This window comes from Astyanax mexicanus, chromosome 14 (assembly GCF_023375975.1).
Source record: "Astyanax mexicanus isolate ESR-SI-001 chromosome 14, AstMex3_surface, whole genome shotgun sequence".
NCBI classification, from domain to species: Eukaryota; Metazoa; Chordata; class Actinopteri; order Characiformes; family Acestrorhamphidae; genus Astyanax; species Astyanax mexicanus.
The window spans coordinates 34,970,784-34,990,000 of record NC_064421.1 but is presented as its reverse complement, the minus strand read 5'-3'; the positions used below and the strand labels follow the sequence as shown (position 1 = coordinate 34,990,000).

At 38.2% G+C, this 19,217-nt stretch overlaps 1 protein-coding gene across 1 annotated transcript in view; it reads right to left on the bottom strand.

Annotated features, from left to right (window-relative positions):
- Nucleotides 1-1,881: 1,881 nt before the first annotated feature.
- The window catches only part of cnksr1 (connector enhancer of kinase suppressor of Ras 1), a 59,709-nt gene continuing 42,373 nt past the window's right edge, over nucleotides 1,882-19,217 (bottom strand). Inside the window, exons 14-21 of the mRNA XM_022663733.2 lie at nucleotides 18,328-18,503; nucleotides 17,303-17,376; nucleotides 17,107-17,178; nucleotides 15,770-15,843; nucleotides 15,424-15,497; nucleotides 13,205-13,304; nucleotides 12,885-13,063; nucleotides 1,882-4,076 (exon numbers count right to left, since the gene is read on the bottom strand). Of these exons, the coding sequence (XP_022519454.2) occupies nucleotides 3,735-4,076; nucleotides 12,885-13,063; nucleotides 13,205-13,304; nucleotides 15,424-15,497; nucleotides 15,770-15,843; nucleotides 17,107-17,178; nucleotides 17,303-17,376; nucleotides 18,328-18,503 (1,091 nt within the window). The 3' untranslated portion in view covers nucleotides 1,882-3,734. The remainder of the gene's footprint in view (nucleotides 4,077-12,884; nucleotides 13,064-13,204; nucleotides 13,305-15,423; nucleotides 15,498-15,769; nucleotides 15,844-17,106; nucleotides 17,179-17,302; nucleotides 17,377-18,327; nucleotides 18,504-19,217) is intronic.

Genomic DNA, 19,217 nt, shown 5'->3' with positions numbered 1-19,217 from the left:
TTACCAGAACATGCAGGATTACTCAGTGTAACGCTGTCGTTTAAGTTTGGGTTAACTTTACTAGTTTAGGTGACTAGCTAGCATGCTAGCGGATAGCTATGCTAACGCTGGTGCAGCAAGCCTTAGTGGACATCTGGAAATCTAAGCTTACTGTAAATAAACTGAAGCACGTTACTCACCCAAATAAACAGTTTTCAGGAGAGGAATCTGTGTAGATTAATATCCAGCACTCGTTTGACTTTGAAAGAGCTAACGTTAGATTTGTATACTGAGACGCTCCACCGGCAAGCGACCACCCCCGGTGGGGGAAGGGAAACATGGCGCCACCCCTGTTCACTTTGATATAGGCACCCTTTCTAGTGTCACTTAACGCGCCTTATAATGCGATGCGCCCTATGTATGGAAAAATAGCAGAAAATAGGCGTTCTTTGATAGTGCGTCTTATAATACGGTGCGCCTTATAGTCCGAAAAATACGGTATTTGTTTGCTGTATGCTGCACTTAATTGTAATTAACTGCTGCGTTATTGCCCAAATTTTTGTTTCCAGATGTGAGTAGCTGCTCTCTTTTCTGTTTGCATTGCATTGTGAATCTTATCTATCCTAACCACACTAAAAAAAAACAACCATCTCTGAGTATGTATTGTGTATTTTTGAGTATACTCAACTTTAAAACTTACTCTGAAACTAGCATTAGTAACTAATATGAAATTGAAAGGCAACCTGAATATTTGAGTTCTCCTCTGTGTTGTTTCCTTTGGGACAGTCTAAAAAGGGCAGAGTTGAGTGACTGCAAACGCAATAGTATGTTTTTAGGGGTCAGTACATGAATAGTCAGTGGGCAAAGTTTTAACACAATAAAATAATCAATTTCTAGAAAATCTCAATTTATTGCCCTGCCATAATCCCAAAATAACAATAAGAATCATCAAGAAACGTCTAACTTGAGAGCTGGCTGCAAAATGCTTTGTACTGACTTCAACTGAAGAACAGACTGAACCATGAAGTGTTTCTTTTAGTGGTGATATGAGTCAGTTTTTCTTAAAGACATGGGTTAGTTAGGGTTGGGCCTGTGTAGAACCGTTCTAATGAACTTTAAGGGTGTTTCCATGTTTGGACCTGGATTCAGTGTTTCAAATGATCTCAGAAAACGGAACATGAGTCATGGTTTCTATTTAATGTGTAAATCTACCCTCAACTCTATTTTTTAATAATACTTTTTTTATAATACAATTAGTTTGGGACTTCAAAAAAGACAGAGGCCCCAGGCCACCTCATGTTGTGCTTCATGGTTAAAGAACTTATAGGCTTATAGTTCCGTAAGACTGGACAATATGGGCAAATTTACATCCCATCATTTTTCTTAATTTCGTTCAAGGCAATATAATTCTGATATTGACATGAACAATAAAAAAATCCCCAAGCCCTAAGCCCAACTTCTGAAAAATAAACTTGCTGTAGTGAACATCCAACAGTGATAGATGTAAATAATTTATATTAAAATAATGGACATTTTAAAATAACTTATTATTGTTATTGAAACTATTTGTGCCCTATTGTAGCACCCTATAGGTGAGCTGTGAACCATGCAGCTTGATTTATGGCATGTCAGTGTATCTTTGTACCAAGTAATAAAATAGGAATATATAAATATAATGCATAATATTTAATAAAGTATATGTAATAAAATATTAGCAGACCTAAGTGTACTTTTGTTGGATACTGTAAGTGGAACGTGTAGGTTTACGATATATACTACTACTACTACTACTACTGCTAATTTAATGTATTTTATTTAAATGTATACATCATCTACTATCCTCCTAACTCTTTTTCTTTTCCTTTCTCAACAGTAAAATGATTTAAACACAGGAAAAAAATAAAACATTATAAACCTTTATTTAGATTTAGACCTGAATTAATGACATTCATACTGAGGGAATTGCTACACTGTCTATGTAATACTAGGAACATATTAATCACATAATTTTTGTCTAGATTTTTTTGGCATACAAGGCAGTTACATATTAAATATTTATTTATTTTTAACGTCTAAGCTCTTGATCATTACAGGGTATGTTTTGTTTGATGGTTTATCTCTTAAGATCTCATGGCACTAGATCTCCTCACACTCCTGTCAATCAGTATGACCAGAATTAAATGTAACATTGAATGTGCTAAAAAAAGAGCCAAGTACCCAGCATCTTACCAGTATGTAGTAATTCTCTATGTAGTAAATCTGGATGACCAGATTTCAACCATCTTAACCAGACCAGCTTAGATCATCTGAACCATCAGATCATCAGTGTGTCAGCACCTGATTTTCATTTTTTTATGTGGAACTTCACACCAAACATCAAGTTAAGAAGTACTTAGTAAGTCACAAAAGAGTTGGAATTCTCTTAAGTTACTTAACAGGTGTAAATACTACATTTGTTACAAAGATTTTTGGAAAATGCTTGTCATTTTAATAATGTGCTTTAGAGTTATGAGGCTTTGAAGTGCTTAGTGCTACAATCATTTTGGAAACCCACCTCTTATTTATACAATATGAAGCCCTTGAACCACATTATCCATAATTCAGACCTCATCGCTGCCGAAGAAAACCCAAAACAAAATTGAATTCACTTTAGAGTTCACTTTTTGTATAGTGTAAACACAAACAGCACTGCAGTCAATTCAAGCCAATTCACTTTCAGATTAATGTGAAATAAACTGAGGTTGGTTGATTTGATTCTATGAAGCTTTGATAAGTCCTGGTCTCTGGTTGAACTGTGGTGGATGGATGTACCAAAAAAGGACTAAGTGAACTGGTTTAAATCTGATTTTCTCACTAAATCGGGTATTTTTAAACTGTTCACAGTGTTCATTGCTGTTATGTGACCTAGATTAAACATTCGCCTGAACAGTTCAAGCTCAAACTTACATGCAGGTATAAAAAAAGCAATAATTCACATGACACTTCAGGGCATATATATATTAGTATTGATGAAAAAGTCACATAAATACCGATCTGCTGTTCAGACTGAGTTACTTTGCAATGAATTCAGATATCAGAGATTAGATTTTAATACCACATATGAAAATGGCCCAAATCAGAATAAAAATGTCAGATTTATTTTGTTTCTTTGCAGTTTTTTGCACATTCATACTGATAACATGATTTGGGCCGCTTTTACCCGCTGGGTGTGAACACAGATCCAGCTGAATACAGGCTGCTAAAATAAAGACTTGGATTCCTCTCCAGTGATGGCTAACAATGTTCCATCCATATATATTTATGTATCATCAGAAACATGGTGGTGCTTCTTCTGCACATGTCCAGCATTTCTGACTCGTGTTAAGGTTCATTGTATCTCTGATGCAATGAAAAACTCATCCATTGTGTGTTCATACTGCTCCATAGTAGCTCAGAAGAGTCAAAGTTATTATATTTCAATAACTCCAGTGTTATTTATTTCAGAATAATCTGTAAAACATATATTTACAAACTCGCAGTGTTACCCACAAGCTCCACTTGAAAAGCGAAGACAATAAAACAACCACAACTCACTGAAAATGAGCTGCTGTGATTAGCTAGCCAATCAAGCCATCTTAGAAATACATATAACATATGTTGCTTAGCAACACTGATGTCAATTATTCCTCAAAAGAGGCTGGAAAATGGAAACATCCGGCTCTGAACAGAGGAAGGGTGGAGGAACACCTCGTTGGCCAGCAGACGTTGTGCTGGGCTCAGATGTAGAAGAAATTTTCAGAGGATTTGCTATCTCCTCTTTCATCGGCCGGCTCTTCCGAAAGGGACTCCTGGGCAGATTTTCCATCGTTATGTGGCTCAGCATCCACCAGCTGTTCTCCATCGCTCAGACTGCCGGCCTCGCTGGTTGTCTTAGCCGGGGTCTTTTCGGGGGTCTTCTTTGGGGTTGATTCTGCATGTTTCTTTCTTTTTTCAGCAGCAAGTTTCTCAATCTCTTGGTGAAGGTCCTCGTTTCTCTGTTTCCACTGTCTGAACTTCTGCGGCGTCATTTCTGAATCCTCCAGAAGCTTGTTTAAGAGCACTAACTCCGTTTCTTTTGCCTGTGAGACACAAACAGACAATTAGTGGTATGGAAATTAAAAGACAATTAAACAATTACATTTATGTCCCCTGAATCAAACATAAACCTCAAAACACTTAAACAGTCAATCTAAATAACTTAACTTGCATTAAACAATCGTATATAGACTGTAGCACTAACACTTCAACCCTAAAGACTGGTTTACTTATCATAACTTCTCTAACACCTCTGCAAGCTATAAAAAATAATTTTGTGATTTTGTGGCAGATTTAGCAGTATGTCACATCAGAACATTCACTCCTTTGTGTTAATTTAAACTTGTTTGGTCAAACATTTCAGCTTGTTCTGCAAAGGTTCAAAGGTCAATCTGAATACCACTTTGTGAACATTCCGGTTGAAGCCACCTGATCAATACCAATAACATGTAGACACCTTTTGACTAGTTCTAACTCACTTAATGAATATCCTACAAAGTTCACTAGATTTACATGTGAATTTAAGCACTGATCAGGTTGAAAGGCCTCTGCTCAACATTAATAACAGGTGAAAAACTTGATAATTTCTAAATGTGACAGGGCATCTCCAATCATATTAGACATTCTTACACATCACCATTCAATGCTCCAGTAGGCACCATTGTGCAAGTTGGTGCTTGAACCCGATGATTGCCGCTTGCGGCTATATTTATTATTATTATTATTATTTGGATGGTGGGTCTAATGTTGTTGCATTTAATGGTCAACAGTTCCTCAAATGCCCTAAAGTAGGGTGTCCAAACTACGATCCGCAGGCCATTTGCGGCCCGTTTCCTTTTTTGGAGTGGCCCGTGAGGTATTTTAGAAATAGAATGAAAGTTGTTAAGCAGGTTTTTATAATGTGCTAGCGTATCTAGTTCTAGCGCCGAAAAACGGGCCAAAGAGTCTAAATGCAGAGAGAGTGCGCAATTGTAGCGCAGAAAAACGGGCTAAAGCGTCTAAAAGCGGAGAGAGTGTTCAGTTGTAGCGCAGAAAAACGAACCAAAGAGTCTAAAAGCGGAGAGAGTGCGCAATTGTAGCGCAGAAAAATAGGCCAAAGAGTCTAAAAGCGGAGAGAGTGCACAGTTGCAGCGCAGAAAAACGGGCCAAAGAGTCTAAAAGCGGAGAGAGTGCTCAGTTGCAGCGCAGAAAAATGGGCCAAAGAGTCTAAAAGCGGAGAGAGTGCTCAGTTGCAGCGCAGAAAAACGAACCAAAGAGTCTAAAAGCGGAGAGAGTGTTCAGTTGTAGCGCAGAAAAACGGGCCAAAGAGTCTAAAAGCGGAGAGAGTGCGCAGTTGTAGCGCAGAAAAACGGGCCAAAGGGTCTAAAAGCAGAGAGAGTGCTCAGTTGTAGCGCAGAAAAAAGGGCCAAAGAGTCTAAAAGCAGAGAGAGTGCGCAGTTGTAGCGCAGAAAAACGGGCCAAAGAGTCTAAAAGCGGAGAGAGTGTTCAGTTGTAGCGCAGAAAAATGGGCCAAAGAGTCTAAAAGCGGAGAGAGTGTTCAGTTGTAGCGCAGAAAAATGGGCCAAAGAGTCTAAAAGCGGAGAGAGTGTTCAGTTGTAGCGCAGAAAAATGGGCCAAAGAGTCTAAAAGCGGAGAGTGTGCTCAGTTGTAGCGCAGAAATACATCTGTATGGAATTCATGTTGTAATCATATGTAATATGTACTGTAAAGCTGTACTGTTACATATACCTTAATTATGTGTTACAAATTTATTCTAATTTTTAATGGAAATCCAATTAAACTTCCTGCAGTTCTAATTCCTAATTCAAATTCAATAAATGTATTGGAATTTAGGGGTTATTCTCCATTAAATTCTGAATTTTGTACAACCCTTGTAATTATAGAGCTTAAAAAATGTCCGCCCAGCTGAGATGAGCAATTGCCAAATAAGTTATAATTATATGCATATGCATGATGGTTGCAAAAGCCAACAAAACCTTAAGAAACTTAATTTATTAACTTCATTAAAGTTCAATAAATCCGAATAAATTAATCTGCCAGTGTTACTGTCCATCATTCCACTGTGAAATGACATGCAGTTGGTCGGTTCATGGAAGTCTTTACATCAGCCAGGTTGTTTCTTTGTTTCCAGTCATTTTTGTATCCGTGTATTTGCATCCACCTCCACGTCTCATCCTTGCTTACACTGACAGAAGAACAAACCACTTTGCTAGAAACAAATAAAGGTACAAATACACACAGACCAGGAAACAGGAAACACCTGGGTACAGGCAACGAGGGGGCGGACCTAAAAATGACAGACAAGGGAGATCGACAGATAGTAAAACATGAAGACAGATAGGGGAGGACACAAGAATTTGACAGGAATCTCAGGGCATCTGAGGATACAATACTATCACATATTATCACATATATGTTGCCCAAAAAACAATAATATATCATGATGCTCGATATATATCAAAAAACATTTCTCTATGATATTGCACGGCATCTGTATTAGCGAAGAGGATAAAATGCTCCTAAATAATCAAATACTAGAATTACAGGTTTATTGCTGTCAGTTTCACAGAATCTGACAGCTCGTATTCTTCACTGACATTTTGTCTCTATAGCTATTAAAATGCTGATCCAAATACCTACTTTCACAAAATTGTGAAAGAATTTATGTCAGCTTCATTTTGAACAACCAGACCAAACATCTATAATCTCAGTAATGCATAATGCAACACCCTGCAGTTATGCTTTCAAAGTGAGCTGTTTTAATGCAATTGTTAAGATGTTAAAAGAAGCGTCTCGACTATTCTGAAGGAAAACAAGCAGATTCCAGTGATACGGCGGCACTTGGCGAGAACTCCAGGCTCAAATCGTGTGTTTTGAGGAGCAATCCAACCGGCATCTGTTTCAATAATACACCACTCCACTGCTGGGAGCGAGGTCCTTCTCTTAAGTGAAGGCTCATTCCCAATCAACATCCCTCTCATGCAGTCACAAGCACTCAATAACTGTTGATTACTTAAGTCATTTTGTGCATGCTGAAATAGAATTGCCTCCGCGGAATACCAAACGCGCTCGCCACCGCGCCGGAAAAGCTTCAGAAAACAAAGGAGGGGTGAAAGTTACAAAGGCGAGAAAATCCCAGCGCTCCCGTCCCCCAGAGCCCGGGTCCACCAGCAGAATGAGATCAACTCATATTCGGAGAGATTACGAGAGGGGTTAAAGATGTTAATGTGCTGATTGATGAGCAAAGGCCCTGCCAATGGATGTCAGTAAACACAAGGCATCTTTGATGGATATTCCAAAGCTCGCTCTGCCCATCCTTCATTTAGGCTGACAGGAGGAACAGGGTTGAAAGAACAGAAGAGGTGGTGCTGGAAACACAAAGACAACCGCGAGAGGCCTAACAAGGGGCGGAGCTTGCCGTCTGAGAACATGGCTATGAGCAAGAATGCCTGGGATAGGTGGAAACTGCTACAGAAATGATAAAATAACCATCTTGCTATATAAAAAAAAAAACTTGTACAACTTGTAAAAAGCTGTACAGGGACGAGGATTTGAGGATGAAGATCTCAGCAAACACATAGGAGAGTATTCTAAATATGGGCAATGAATTATCTTAAGGAGCCACATTTTATACAACCTGTGACTGTTTTGGAGAGACAGACTAACAGCCTGATGTCTATTTGGCTCAAGTTAATTTAGTTAATTTAATGTGTTTAAATAGTACAGTAATTATTTGGTTTTGATAAGCAGATAATAGTAAGAGTAGATGCTACAATAAGACAGTAAGAAAATGTAAAGCAGGCATAGGTGAAAACACCATTATTATACTATTATTTAATCAACATTTTCATTTAAAAAAAGTGGAAAAAAAAATGTTAGAGCCTTATTTTATTGATCTATGGGTGAGCTGTAAACTGCACACCATGCAGCTCAATTTTGGTAATGTCAGTGTGTCTACGCTATCGTAGTGACTGGAAAAGCACTTGTGCAGCCTGAAACCTTCAAGAGGCATGTATTAATTATCTTATATAATCATGGTTGTGTTTTGGGTGTGACATGCACTATTCACACTAATCAGTGTGTCACTTGCCATTCCCTTTAAAAGCCAGGTGTGCTCTGACTTTGGCAGATTGCTATTTTAACAGCGCAGCTACCTAGATGTGTCCAAAGCTTCCCAGCAGAGGAAACTGAGCTGCTCGTTTATGCTGTGAAAGTGTGCGAGCAAGTTATTTACGGGAACATAAATGCTATTTTATTTTGTATTCTGTTTATTGTATTATGTAAATGTTGGGTTTGTGGACTGCTGTATGTCCTTTTGTACGTGTTACAAGTGGAGGTAGGAGTCTATGTGTGTTAGGCGTACAGAAAACACCTGCTTTGCCAAGATATCAATGAATGTCTGACTGTTGATGTTTAGGATGTTTAGGTTGTATTCAGTCAGTGGAGCAACTGTGTTTTTCAATGCCAAGATAGCAATACACCAGAACCTGAACACGCCTCAGATTTTAACAAACAATATTTTTCACTGCAGGTTTAGTCTGTTCATTTGATTAGCAATAATCAACTAAGTTATTAAGCAACTTTAGTAAGTCTAATTGGAGGTTGGCACACCTTTGATTCAATAACAATATTATTATTTGACGCAATGTATTGACAATGTATTGAAAATGTATTAAAATGAAAACAATCCTCATATACAGTTTTTATTTTGAATAATATAAGCTATATATATATATATATATATATATATATATATATATATATATATATATATATATATATATATTACTCTATCTATTCTTTTTTAATCTGCTTCCATGTATACAGAAATACAAGGCATCTACTGTATTATACATATAGTAGCACTGCATTGAACTAGCATATTAGCCTGATGCTAGTTTGTTAGTACCGAGCTAAGAAGAACCTGGAGATGAATATTCAATATTTGCTACATACACGAATATGCCCAAACTCATGGGATAGCAGGCTATAAACAGATTATAAAGTGTTACACCTTAAAAGATGGATTTAAATATCTCCAAACCTGTAAAAGTGAGAAAGAACACTGGTCAATGTGCTCATGGCAAGGCAACATTAATTATGGGAGGTTGGAGTGAGGATTGATAGTTGGTGCAGGTGGATGAGACCTTCCATTTCTGAAGTTTGGAAGGGTGGTCCCTTAACATTTCTCCACCCCCAATTTTATGTGTGCCGGAATACAATGTAAAATGTTCATGACTAATAAATTGTTACATCCATATTAAATGCACAAGGCATCACACACACACACACACACACACACACATATCCCACAGGTCCGTGGAGTGTTCTTTAGCTGGTGTGGTTGATACTCGTCCCATATCTCATGCCGTTTGGCATTTGTTAGTGTGGGTAAGCTAGCTGCTTGTTTGGAATCAGTGTCTGGTCATTAAATAATGTACAATAAAAATCTCTGAATGGGGAATAATGGCAGAAATAGTTCCAAAGTGTCTATTATTGGTAAACAGCATCCAGAGCATCCACTGAAGTTTAGCTACAGAGCTTAACCCAGTTATTCCATATGCTGGCGTAGAAACACGGGGATTGGCCTCCTGCACGTGGAGGGGTCAGCCTCATCACTCATGTCAGCAGTGGCTAAAAATCACTTTTGCTGCCAAGCTGCAATTTTCATAATGCACAGACGCTCGGTTTAGGCCGGGCGCCGGGCCGTGGGCTGCAGGAGAGGAGCGGATGGGGCTTCGCTGGACGGACGTCGGCATTAAAAGCCATTCCTCGCTTTCCTCCATCTGCCTTTGCCGTTATACACCGGCTAGGAATAACCGCGACGGAGGCCGGCCAAGCGGCCATAAACGTAATGATGATGACGAGCATATGGACGAGCCTGGACAGCCATCCGCCATGCTGCTCCGCTGCCGAGAGGACCTCGCTGCTTTGGAATATGCAGCTTCACACACTTACACAAATGATAATGTGTCCAAACACTATGATTCTTGCCATGTTTGACATTTCTTGAGATCAAAAGGACGGACAAAAGTTGGATGGACAGCCTCAAACCTGTCCACCATAAAGAGTAACACTTTATTTGTAGATGATTTCCTGTCTAGGGGTACACTTCCCATCTAGAAGATAAACTCTACTCTTTTCTACGATATTTTGCTACTGTACCAAGACTCTCTTGGGATTTTTTTCTAACATAAATTTGTTTGTTGCAGTGAAACAGCTTTAATTTGATTTAAATTAGATTTTTGTTGTCTTTTTGTGGGTATGTCAAATCCCAAACCCTTTTCAAATTAGATTTAAGGGACTTTAAAACCGGAATCATGCGCTTAATGCTGTTACTAATAGAGGCAACATGCCTACAGTACATGGATCAATGTGTGTATGTGTGTTTCAGAAACAGATTTGTTAACATTACATTAAGTTTCTAAATAGTTATAAGATAACCAAAATCCTATATGAGCACATTTTGAATTTGATTAATAAAGCTTTTAATATGACATATACACTATTGGTTAAAAGTTTTAGTTTTACTGACATCTAAGCACTTTAGGGTCCAACTTATATATATTAATATATACACACTCAGGGGTTGGACAATGACCACAATAATTTATCGTGGTGACGGACAGTTCTGGTGGAAACAGGAGAGTTGAGGTGCACATTGAATTCTGCTGTGATTTGGGCAGCCATGGTTTTATGTTTTTTGGATACAATCTGGGTTAGCACATGAACATCCCTTTCAGTCAGCTTCCTCTTACAGCGTCCACAGTTAATCCTGTTGGATGTGGTTTGTTCTTCTTGGTGGTATACTGACATTACCCTGGATACCTTGGCTCTTGATACATCAGAAAGACTTGCTGTCTTGGTCAAAGATGCGAAAACAAGACGTGCACCAACAATTTGTCCTCTTTTGAACTCTGGTCTTGTGTGCATTGCAATATTTTGAGCAAAACTGTGCTCTTACCCTGCTAATTAAACCTTCACACTCTGCTCTTACTGGTGCAATGTGCAATTAATGAAGATTGGCTCCCACACTAAAATTACAGGTGGTTCAGCTTCATTGTCCAACCCCTGTATATATAGTGTAACTGGATTTAACTATATCTGTAGTAGCTATCTGTCCATGATGAGGGAAAAAAGTATTTTGGCATTTAATAATATAACATAAAAGACCTACATAAAAACATAGCACATAAACAAAACACCAAATGCAGTGTCCTGCAGTGTGTTTCAGTGTGTCTGCCTCAAAAAGAGAATAAAACAATACAGAGACAGAAAGAGACAGACAGACAGACTGAAGGAATAAGAGAAAGAAAATGAAGAAGGAAAGAGATGGACAAAGAGAGAGAGGCAGATAGAGAGGGACAGAGAGTGAGAGAGAGAGAGAGAGAGAGAGAGAGAGAGAGGCAGACAGAGCGATAGAGCTGAACAAAGACAACCAGTTGACAAAAGAGTTAATTCCTTACAGACTTATTTCATCAAACAGTCGGCATGGAGTTTCCTTTGTTTCGCCTCCCTCCTTCCTCAGGTATATCAAAAGTGTCACTAATCATTTTAAAGTATGCACTTTTATGTTTCCTCTGGATCTCTTAGCTTTCTCCCCTTCTGTTCTTTGATATAACAAGGACAGTTTGAGACAAGGCTTCAGTTCGGCGCTGAGAAGCCTAAAGATCTGCCGGAGAGGAGAGCAGGCAAACGTGTGGTATTTAAAATTTATACTTCCTCATGTCTTTGTTTTGAACTTGAAAGTGATTATAGTAGGAGACTTCAACATTCATTAAAAAAAAATTGATGATCCATTAAAAAAGGCAAAAAGTCACAATATTTTCTTTTGGAATTTGGGAGAAATGTTGTCTGTAGTTTATAGAATAAAACAACAATGTTCATTTTACTCAAACATATACCTATAAATAGCAAAATCAGAGAAACTGACTCAAAAAATAAAGTGGTACATTCAGTAACACCTTTTACAGCCCAACAACTTACTGATAAACTTCCCGATTTGTGAACCATAGTGTACTGGATGGTAGAACCACCAGAACTAGATAAACTAACAAATGTTTAGACAAAACATTTCAGTCTACTTTAGAAGGTGTACCACTTAAATACAATAACAAGCTAATTTAAGTATATAAAAAAAACTGTCCAGGCTTTCTACCAGATTTAATAGGACTACAGATTGCATTCAGCATTATATAAGAGCAATAATGTTGTCAATGTTGGAGGATCAACACCCCACCCCCCCTCATCCCCAACCACAACTCCTCCACCACAGTTGCTCAGATCAAAATTGGCTTGGCTCTTGAAGCATTAGATGGCTCTGTGTAATGTGAACAAATCTGTCCCTGAAACGTCTCACATGCACACATAGATACGTGTATAAACGTCGCCTTCTTCACCAACAAAAAAAAAATTCAAATTTGAGAGACGACTCGTAGCTTCATAAAGGAGAAAAAAGGCCAGGCTGTTTGCTTTTGCTGTTTTTGCAGTTATAGCTGCACAGCTGCACCAAGAGATGTGTGAGTACGAGAGAGAAGCATGTAGCGCTAATCTTAATGCGTAAAAGCAAAAAGACACATAATTTTCTATTTGACCATTCACATTCATGAGTCAGATAGGTATCTAATTTAGGACCACATATGAAAGTGACTCAAATCTGATTTGAAAAAATTGGATTTGGCTTGTTCACACAGCCATGAAAAAATCAGTTCTGGGCCACATTGAGCGAAAAACCAGATGAGTCACTTTAGCCTGGTAATGTGAACGTAGCCATAGTGTCAGAAATCCGGTTAGCATGCTGCCCGTGTAATAGACGTTTAATGTGACAAAAGTGTTATGTGTGTGTGTCTCACCTTTAGTGTACTGTGCAAGGCGCGGAGTGTGTGGACCTTTTCATTAATAACAGGGTTTTTGTTACGACGGATAAAGGACCTCCTTAGCTGGTCATGAGTGGTTGGCTGATTCTGACCAATCAGAGACACTCCTCCCTCTTTCAGCTTATTAAACAGCTCGCCCATCTCGTCCGGAGCTCCTGAGAGCGAGAGAGTCCATAAATAATTCAAATTTAATCTAAAATTAATTCTTAATCAATAAATTACAAAATTCAGTAACAAATCTGCATCCCTGCAGTCAGAGTGAGAGCCTGCAGTTTCAGTAGAGTGGATAACAGTACCTGCAGTTTTAGTGCCCCCTGCTGGTGAAGTTGTTACTCCAGTGCCACCTGCTGCTTTATTCTTTCTCCCTAGTGTTCGAGGGAGGGTATTGGACTGGGCCTTTTACCGTAAACACACACACACACACACACACACACACACACACACACACACACAGAAAGAGAGTAGCAGATCTTAAATTTAGAATGCTTACATGTGTAGTCAGGCTGTAACTCTGTAACTCTAATTTTAACCTAACCATATTCTACCACTAAACCTAATCTTAATCCTAAAACCTAATCTAAAACTAACACTAACCAAATCTAACCTTAACCTAACTTTAACCCTAACCCTAACCCCTGACCCCTAACCCCATTCTAATCAGACATTAACCCTAGTGTAAGATACAGTCATATGAAAAAGTTTGGGCACCCCTATTAATCTTAATCATTTTTAGTTCTAAATATTTGGGTGTTTGCAACAGCCATTTCAGTTTGATATATCTAATAACTGATGGACACAGTAATATTTCAGGATTGAAATGAGGTTTATTAACAGAAAATGTGCAATATGCATTCAACCAAAATTTGACCGGTGCAAAAGTATGGGCACCCTTTTTTTTTTTTACAATTTTATTGATTTGAATACTCCTAACTACTTTTTACTGACTTACTGAAGCACAAAATTGGTTTGGTAACCTCATTGAGCTTTGAACTTCATAGCCAGGTGTATCCAATCATGAGAAAAGGTATTTAAGGTGGCCAATAGCAAGTTGTTCTCCTATTTGAATCTCCTCTGAAGAGTGGCATCATGGGCTCATCAAAACAACTCTCAAATGATCTAAAAACAAAGATTGTTCAACATAGTTGTTAAGGGGAAGGATACAAAAAGTTGTCTCAGAGATTTAACCTGTCAGTTTCCACTGTGAGGAACATAGTAAGGAAATGGAAGACCACAGGGACAGTTCTTGTTCAGCCCAGAAGTGACAGGCCAAGAAAAATATCAGAAAGGCAGAGAAGAAGAATGGTGAGAACAGTCAAGGACAATCCACAGCCCACCTCCAAAGAGCTGCAGCATTATCTTGCTGCAGATGGTGTCACTGTGCATCGGTCAACAATACAGCGCACTTTGCACAAGGAGAAGCTGTATGAAGAGTGATGCGAAAGAAGCCATTTCTGCAAGCACGCCACAAACAGAGTTGCCTGAGGTGTGCTTTTGCATTTGCTTTTTCTCACCATTCTACAATAAACCTCATTTCAATCCTGAAATATTACTGTGTCCATCAGTTATTAGATATATTAAACTGAAATGGCTGTTGCAAACACCCAAATATGTAGAACTAAAAATAATTAAGATTAATAGGGGTGCCCAAACTTTTTCATATGACTGTATGTTAGCTACAGTCCCATAGACCTTAAACTTCTATAATAATATGTGTAACTGTAATAACACATTAAGCTGCTTGTATTTGCTCTTTTAGCCTTTACCTTTAACATGTTTGTCTATAATTTTCTTTCTAATCCCTCTCTAATCTCTCTAATCAACTCTTTCCTTAGATTTCTGTGGTCCATGTTTCAAGTTTAGCATGTGTTAATTATTTTTCAAAAAATCCTTTCAATTGGTACTATCATTTTTATACAGACCTGTTTCATTATTTTTGTTCAATTATTCTTTTGAACCACTGTTCAAAAGAAATGTCAAATTTTTATTACATGATTTTTAGCAAATTTTATTTATTTATTACTTTTGTACTTTTAGTTATTTTAGTGACCAGTGTGAGATTTCTTTAACAAAGAGGTATCAACAATTTTATACATGTGTGTAAACAAACCACAGAAACATGCATGAAGTGGCACAAAAGCCATGATTTGCAGACAAGCAGTGATGTCTTCAGTGAGCATTGAAGCAGCGCACTGAATATGGCAGCATGGTGGCTTTGTGGTGAGCACATTCACCTTTTGGCACTTGAGTCTTGGGTTTAAGTCCCTGTCTGGGTGTAATTTCCAATAGTAGTGTGTGTGTGTTCTAGAAAGGTGCAATCTAAGCTTGACTGTATTCTCCTTCATGTTGCTGCAGATGGCTGCACGATGCAGGATTACATGCACAAAAACAATATCTACAACTGGCAGTGGATCATCTTTATTGATGAGTTCTGCTTTTGTCTTTTTGGAAACAACCAATAAATCCGTGTGTGGAGGCAATAAATAATATCTGTGTGTATCTGTGTGTCTGTGCTCACCGTAGAGACTTTTTTCTTTATAATTCGGGGTGAGTTTGACCCATCCTCCTCTGACTCCGTCTCACTGTAACACTCTGTCCACACACATGAAAACAAACAAACCAATCAGTAAACTGCACCATATCCATGTAACCAATCAGCAGCAATTTCAATAAACAATGTTACATATATTAATCTCTAAATCCAAATGGATGATCACTAATGACAGCACCTTACTTTACTGAACAGAAAACAAAAATAAAAACATAAAAACCTTATAAAAATGTATAATTCTGAATAATAATATTAAACTTTAACTTTAATGACAGTTCAGAATGAAATCAGAAAGGGGTCACAGGTCACATACCGGCCTCAGTGTCTGGAGGGTTCTGCTGGAGTTTTTTGTATTTCTGAATGGCCGTTATGAGACAGTTTATCCACCTGTTAGACACAGACACTATCAGTTTTACAGACACCATCATTTTCTGTAGCTCAGTTTACCTAATTCAACTGTGTGTTTTATGCATATAATGTCTATTGGACTATTCATAATAAAATTCTGAAACTATATGGGTCATTTTGAGTAACAGGTTAGAAAGTAACAGGAATAAGTTTTGAGCACAGTATTAGCAAAAATAATGAAAAATAGCTAAATGGCGGCTATGCTAATAGCATGGGGATATTGAGCACATTCTAGTGATTTTTTTTTTAATTGTACTTTAAAAATAAACAAGTAATATCTAAGAATTAATTTAAATAACAGGAGAGAGTGTTGAGATTGAGCATCTCAATCACAGTTACAATTACAAAGTTACAGAAAAACTTATGAGGGAACTTGATTTTCCCATGATCTTCAGAAGAACCAGCTGATGTCACTTCCTGTTGTAGATGTGACTTGTTGTAGAATGTTCCAGATGTTTCAGATGATCAGGGTAATGTGTTACGGTAACAGGAATTAGTGAAACACAGGGAAACAACTAAAATGTGTTTTTTAACTTAAATATTTTGGATTTCTTATGAAAAAAATTAAAGCATAGACAGGATTTGGAGTCACAGAACAATGCAAAAAAATGACATCTCTGAAGGATTTTAATAATTATATTTCATGGTAAAGTTAGTAGTTTTTATTTTTTAGTAGTTTTTTAATTACATATCTTACTTTTGCAATTAGGTCAATGTACAAGACACTATGCCTACTAAAATTTTGTGTGCACATTTATACATGTAAGTTCCTGATAGAATGGCCCATATGCATATAGCATACAGTATACAAAAAAGCATGCAAAATATTATATTTAGTACTTATATATTGCTTTAAGAATACATGTATCCCACGGGAAAAGTACCAAAAATACAGAGTAAGAATTTTAATGTACAGTGCAACTGCTTGTTTCTCTGTGCATATAATAAAACTAAGCTCTTCAATCTAGAATCTCAAGTTTGAACCCAGTCAGTAACAGGTAACAGCCAGCAGGGGGCACACTAGGCTATAATTTAGATACACTGCAGAAGTGAAAGCTTTTTGTCCTGTAATCAGAATGGTGCTAAGTGCATGCCTTAGCATGCCAGTAATCTCTAGCAGACTTGCTTCTGGGGGTTCTGACTCTGTATACTGTATTATCCAGAGCACAGACTGAAACACAGAGCAGCACAGACTTTCTCTCTGTTGTTGTCGATGTTTGTTTGTGTTCATGTTTAACTCACTTGCTCATGTCGGTAACATTGTCAGCAGCGAAGAAGAAGTTCTGAAAGCGTGGGTGGAACATTTTAAAGACACTGAAGAGAGAGAGAGAGAGAGGTATAGAAGATTAACTCTGACGAACACATTAATCTAAAATTGTGTTTAATTGAAATCATTAATCATGTGTGTGTGTGTGTGTGTGTGCATGAAAGGACTTACTATTTTCTTTTGTGCTCTCCTGCGCTCTCTATGCTGTAGCTCCCAATCTTCACCAGACCTACAGCTTTCTCTTCCTGAAAACACCACAGTAACCATACTGTCAGTATAGTACAGTTTCTGTTTTTTTAGTTCGATTATGACACAGTACCTAGTCTTTCACTATAGTACAGTTTCTGCTCTTTTTAAGTGCAATTAAAAATCCTATAATTTTCACAAAAATTGTCAGTGCACCGTATAATCCAGTGCACCTTATGTATGAATTTTACCAGTCATGCTATAAGGAGCAGTAAAGTCACTCCACTGAAGTACAGCATTATACAGAAGTTTCAGTTTAGTTCTCCAGCAGTATTAAAATTAGCCGTTAACCACGATAAGCGCTTTCACCGTTCAGAGTTAAATATCTCAAACTGTAGCCTGCTCCTAACCCCGCCTAGCACTGCTGGAACCGCATTAGCAATAGCCGCTAACTGCTCTAAGGACTACCCACCAGCTAATATCTCCCTGGGTTACCAGAACACTGAGGGTTCCTCAGTGTAGCCCTGTTGGGCGACATTAGCCGCTTGCACTACCGGTTAGCTGCTAATGATAATATTGCTGCACCCAGCCTTAGTGGAAATCTGGAAATCTAAGCTTACTGTAAAAAATTGAAAAACTTTACTCACAGAAATAAACAGTTTTCAGGAGAGAAATCTCCTAAATATTACTATAATATTATTATATTATTTCTATAATTAGATTGTAAGTCAGTAGCTGTAGATTGTAATACAGAACCTGTTCTGTCCTTATAGTACAGTTTCTGCACTTTGTTTTGAGTTTAATTGTGATTAAAGTATTCCTATTTCCTATTTAAACACCTTTAGTTGAGTTAGACTTTGATTACCTGAAATTTTATAAAAGTACAATTTCAGCTATTTTAATTAAGTTGTGATTTAATTGGGTTGTGATACAGTATTAACACCTGCACTACAGCACATTTTCTGCTCTTTCTGCTCTTTGGATTGTGGTACAGTGCCTCCGTTACTAACCTGTTGACTGGTGTACCAGTACATGGTTACTCCTTTGAGGACGAACCAGAATCTCTGCCATTTCTGAGTCGTGAACACATTCGTGTCTTTTCTTTTCTTCCACAGCCACCCATCACAGTCTGGCCGGCCCAGCTCTCGACAGGACACCCGCCTGCGACTCATCGCTGTCCGTGTGCCTGCGGGGTCCAGAATCTTAATAAAATATTCCGCTTTTAATAAAAGATAAAACATGTAAATTAAGTATTAAAATATTATATATTAGTCACAAAATCTAAATATCATGATTGATTTCGGAGCCCATATTTAGTTAATCACTGGACTGCCCCCAGTTTCTGTAAACACGCCCCCAATAGCTTAATTTATTTACCTTTATGGTAATTTTACACCTACCCTGTTTGGTCTACAATAAACTAGCAGATGTGAAAGGTGCCATGAACAAAGAATCAAAATTTGGTATGTCGAAATAAGGTGGTCTAAGATATGGATCAACTTAACCCAGTTTGTGTGCAGTGGGAAAACACTTTTTGCAAATTTCTTACTTTCTAACTAAGCACAGAAGGCAGGCTGCTGACACTTTAACAATTTAACAGTAGCAATAAAGGACCACGCTGATGGCTGCTGTATCTACTGTAACTCTCTCCCCTCTCCCCCCTCCCTTCAGGACTTACAGTCCTGAAGCTCCCGCCTCACATGAAAAGCCCTCCGTCTGGCAGGAGATCCCTCCCACCCACTACACAGCTTCTTCAGCCTGCTGCCATCAGGGAGGAGACTGCGGAGTCTCGGGGCAAGGACCAGCAGACTGCGAGACAGCCCCTTCCATCAGGCTGTGAGGATGCTGAACTCTCTTCCTGCTCTACCCCCCATCCCAATCCTGCCCCAGCACACACCCA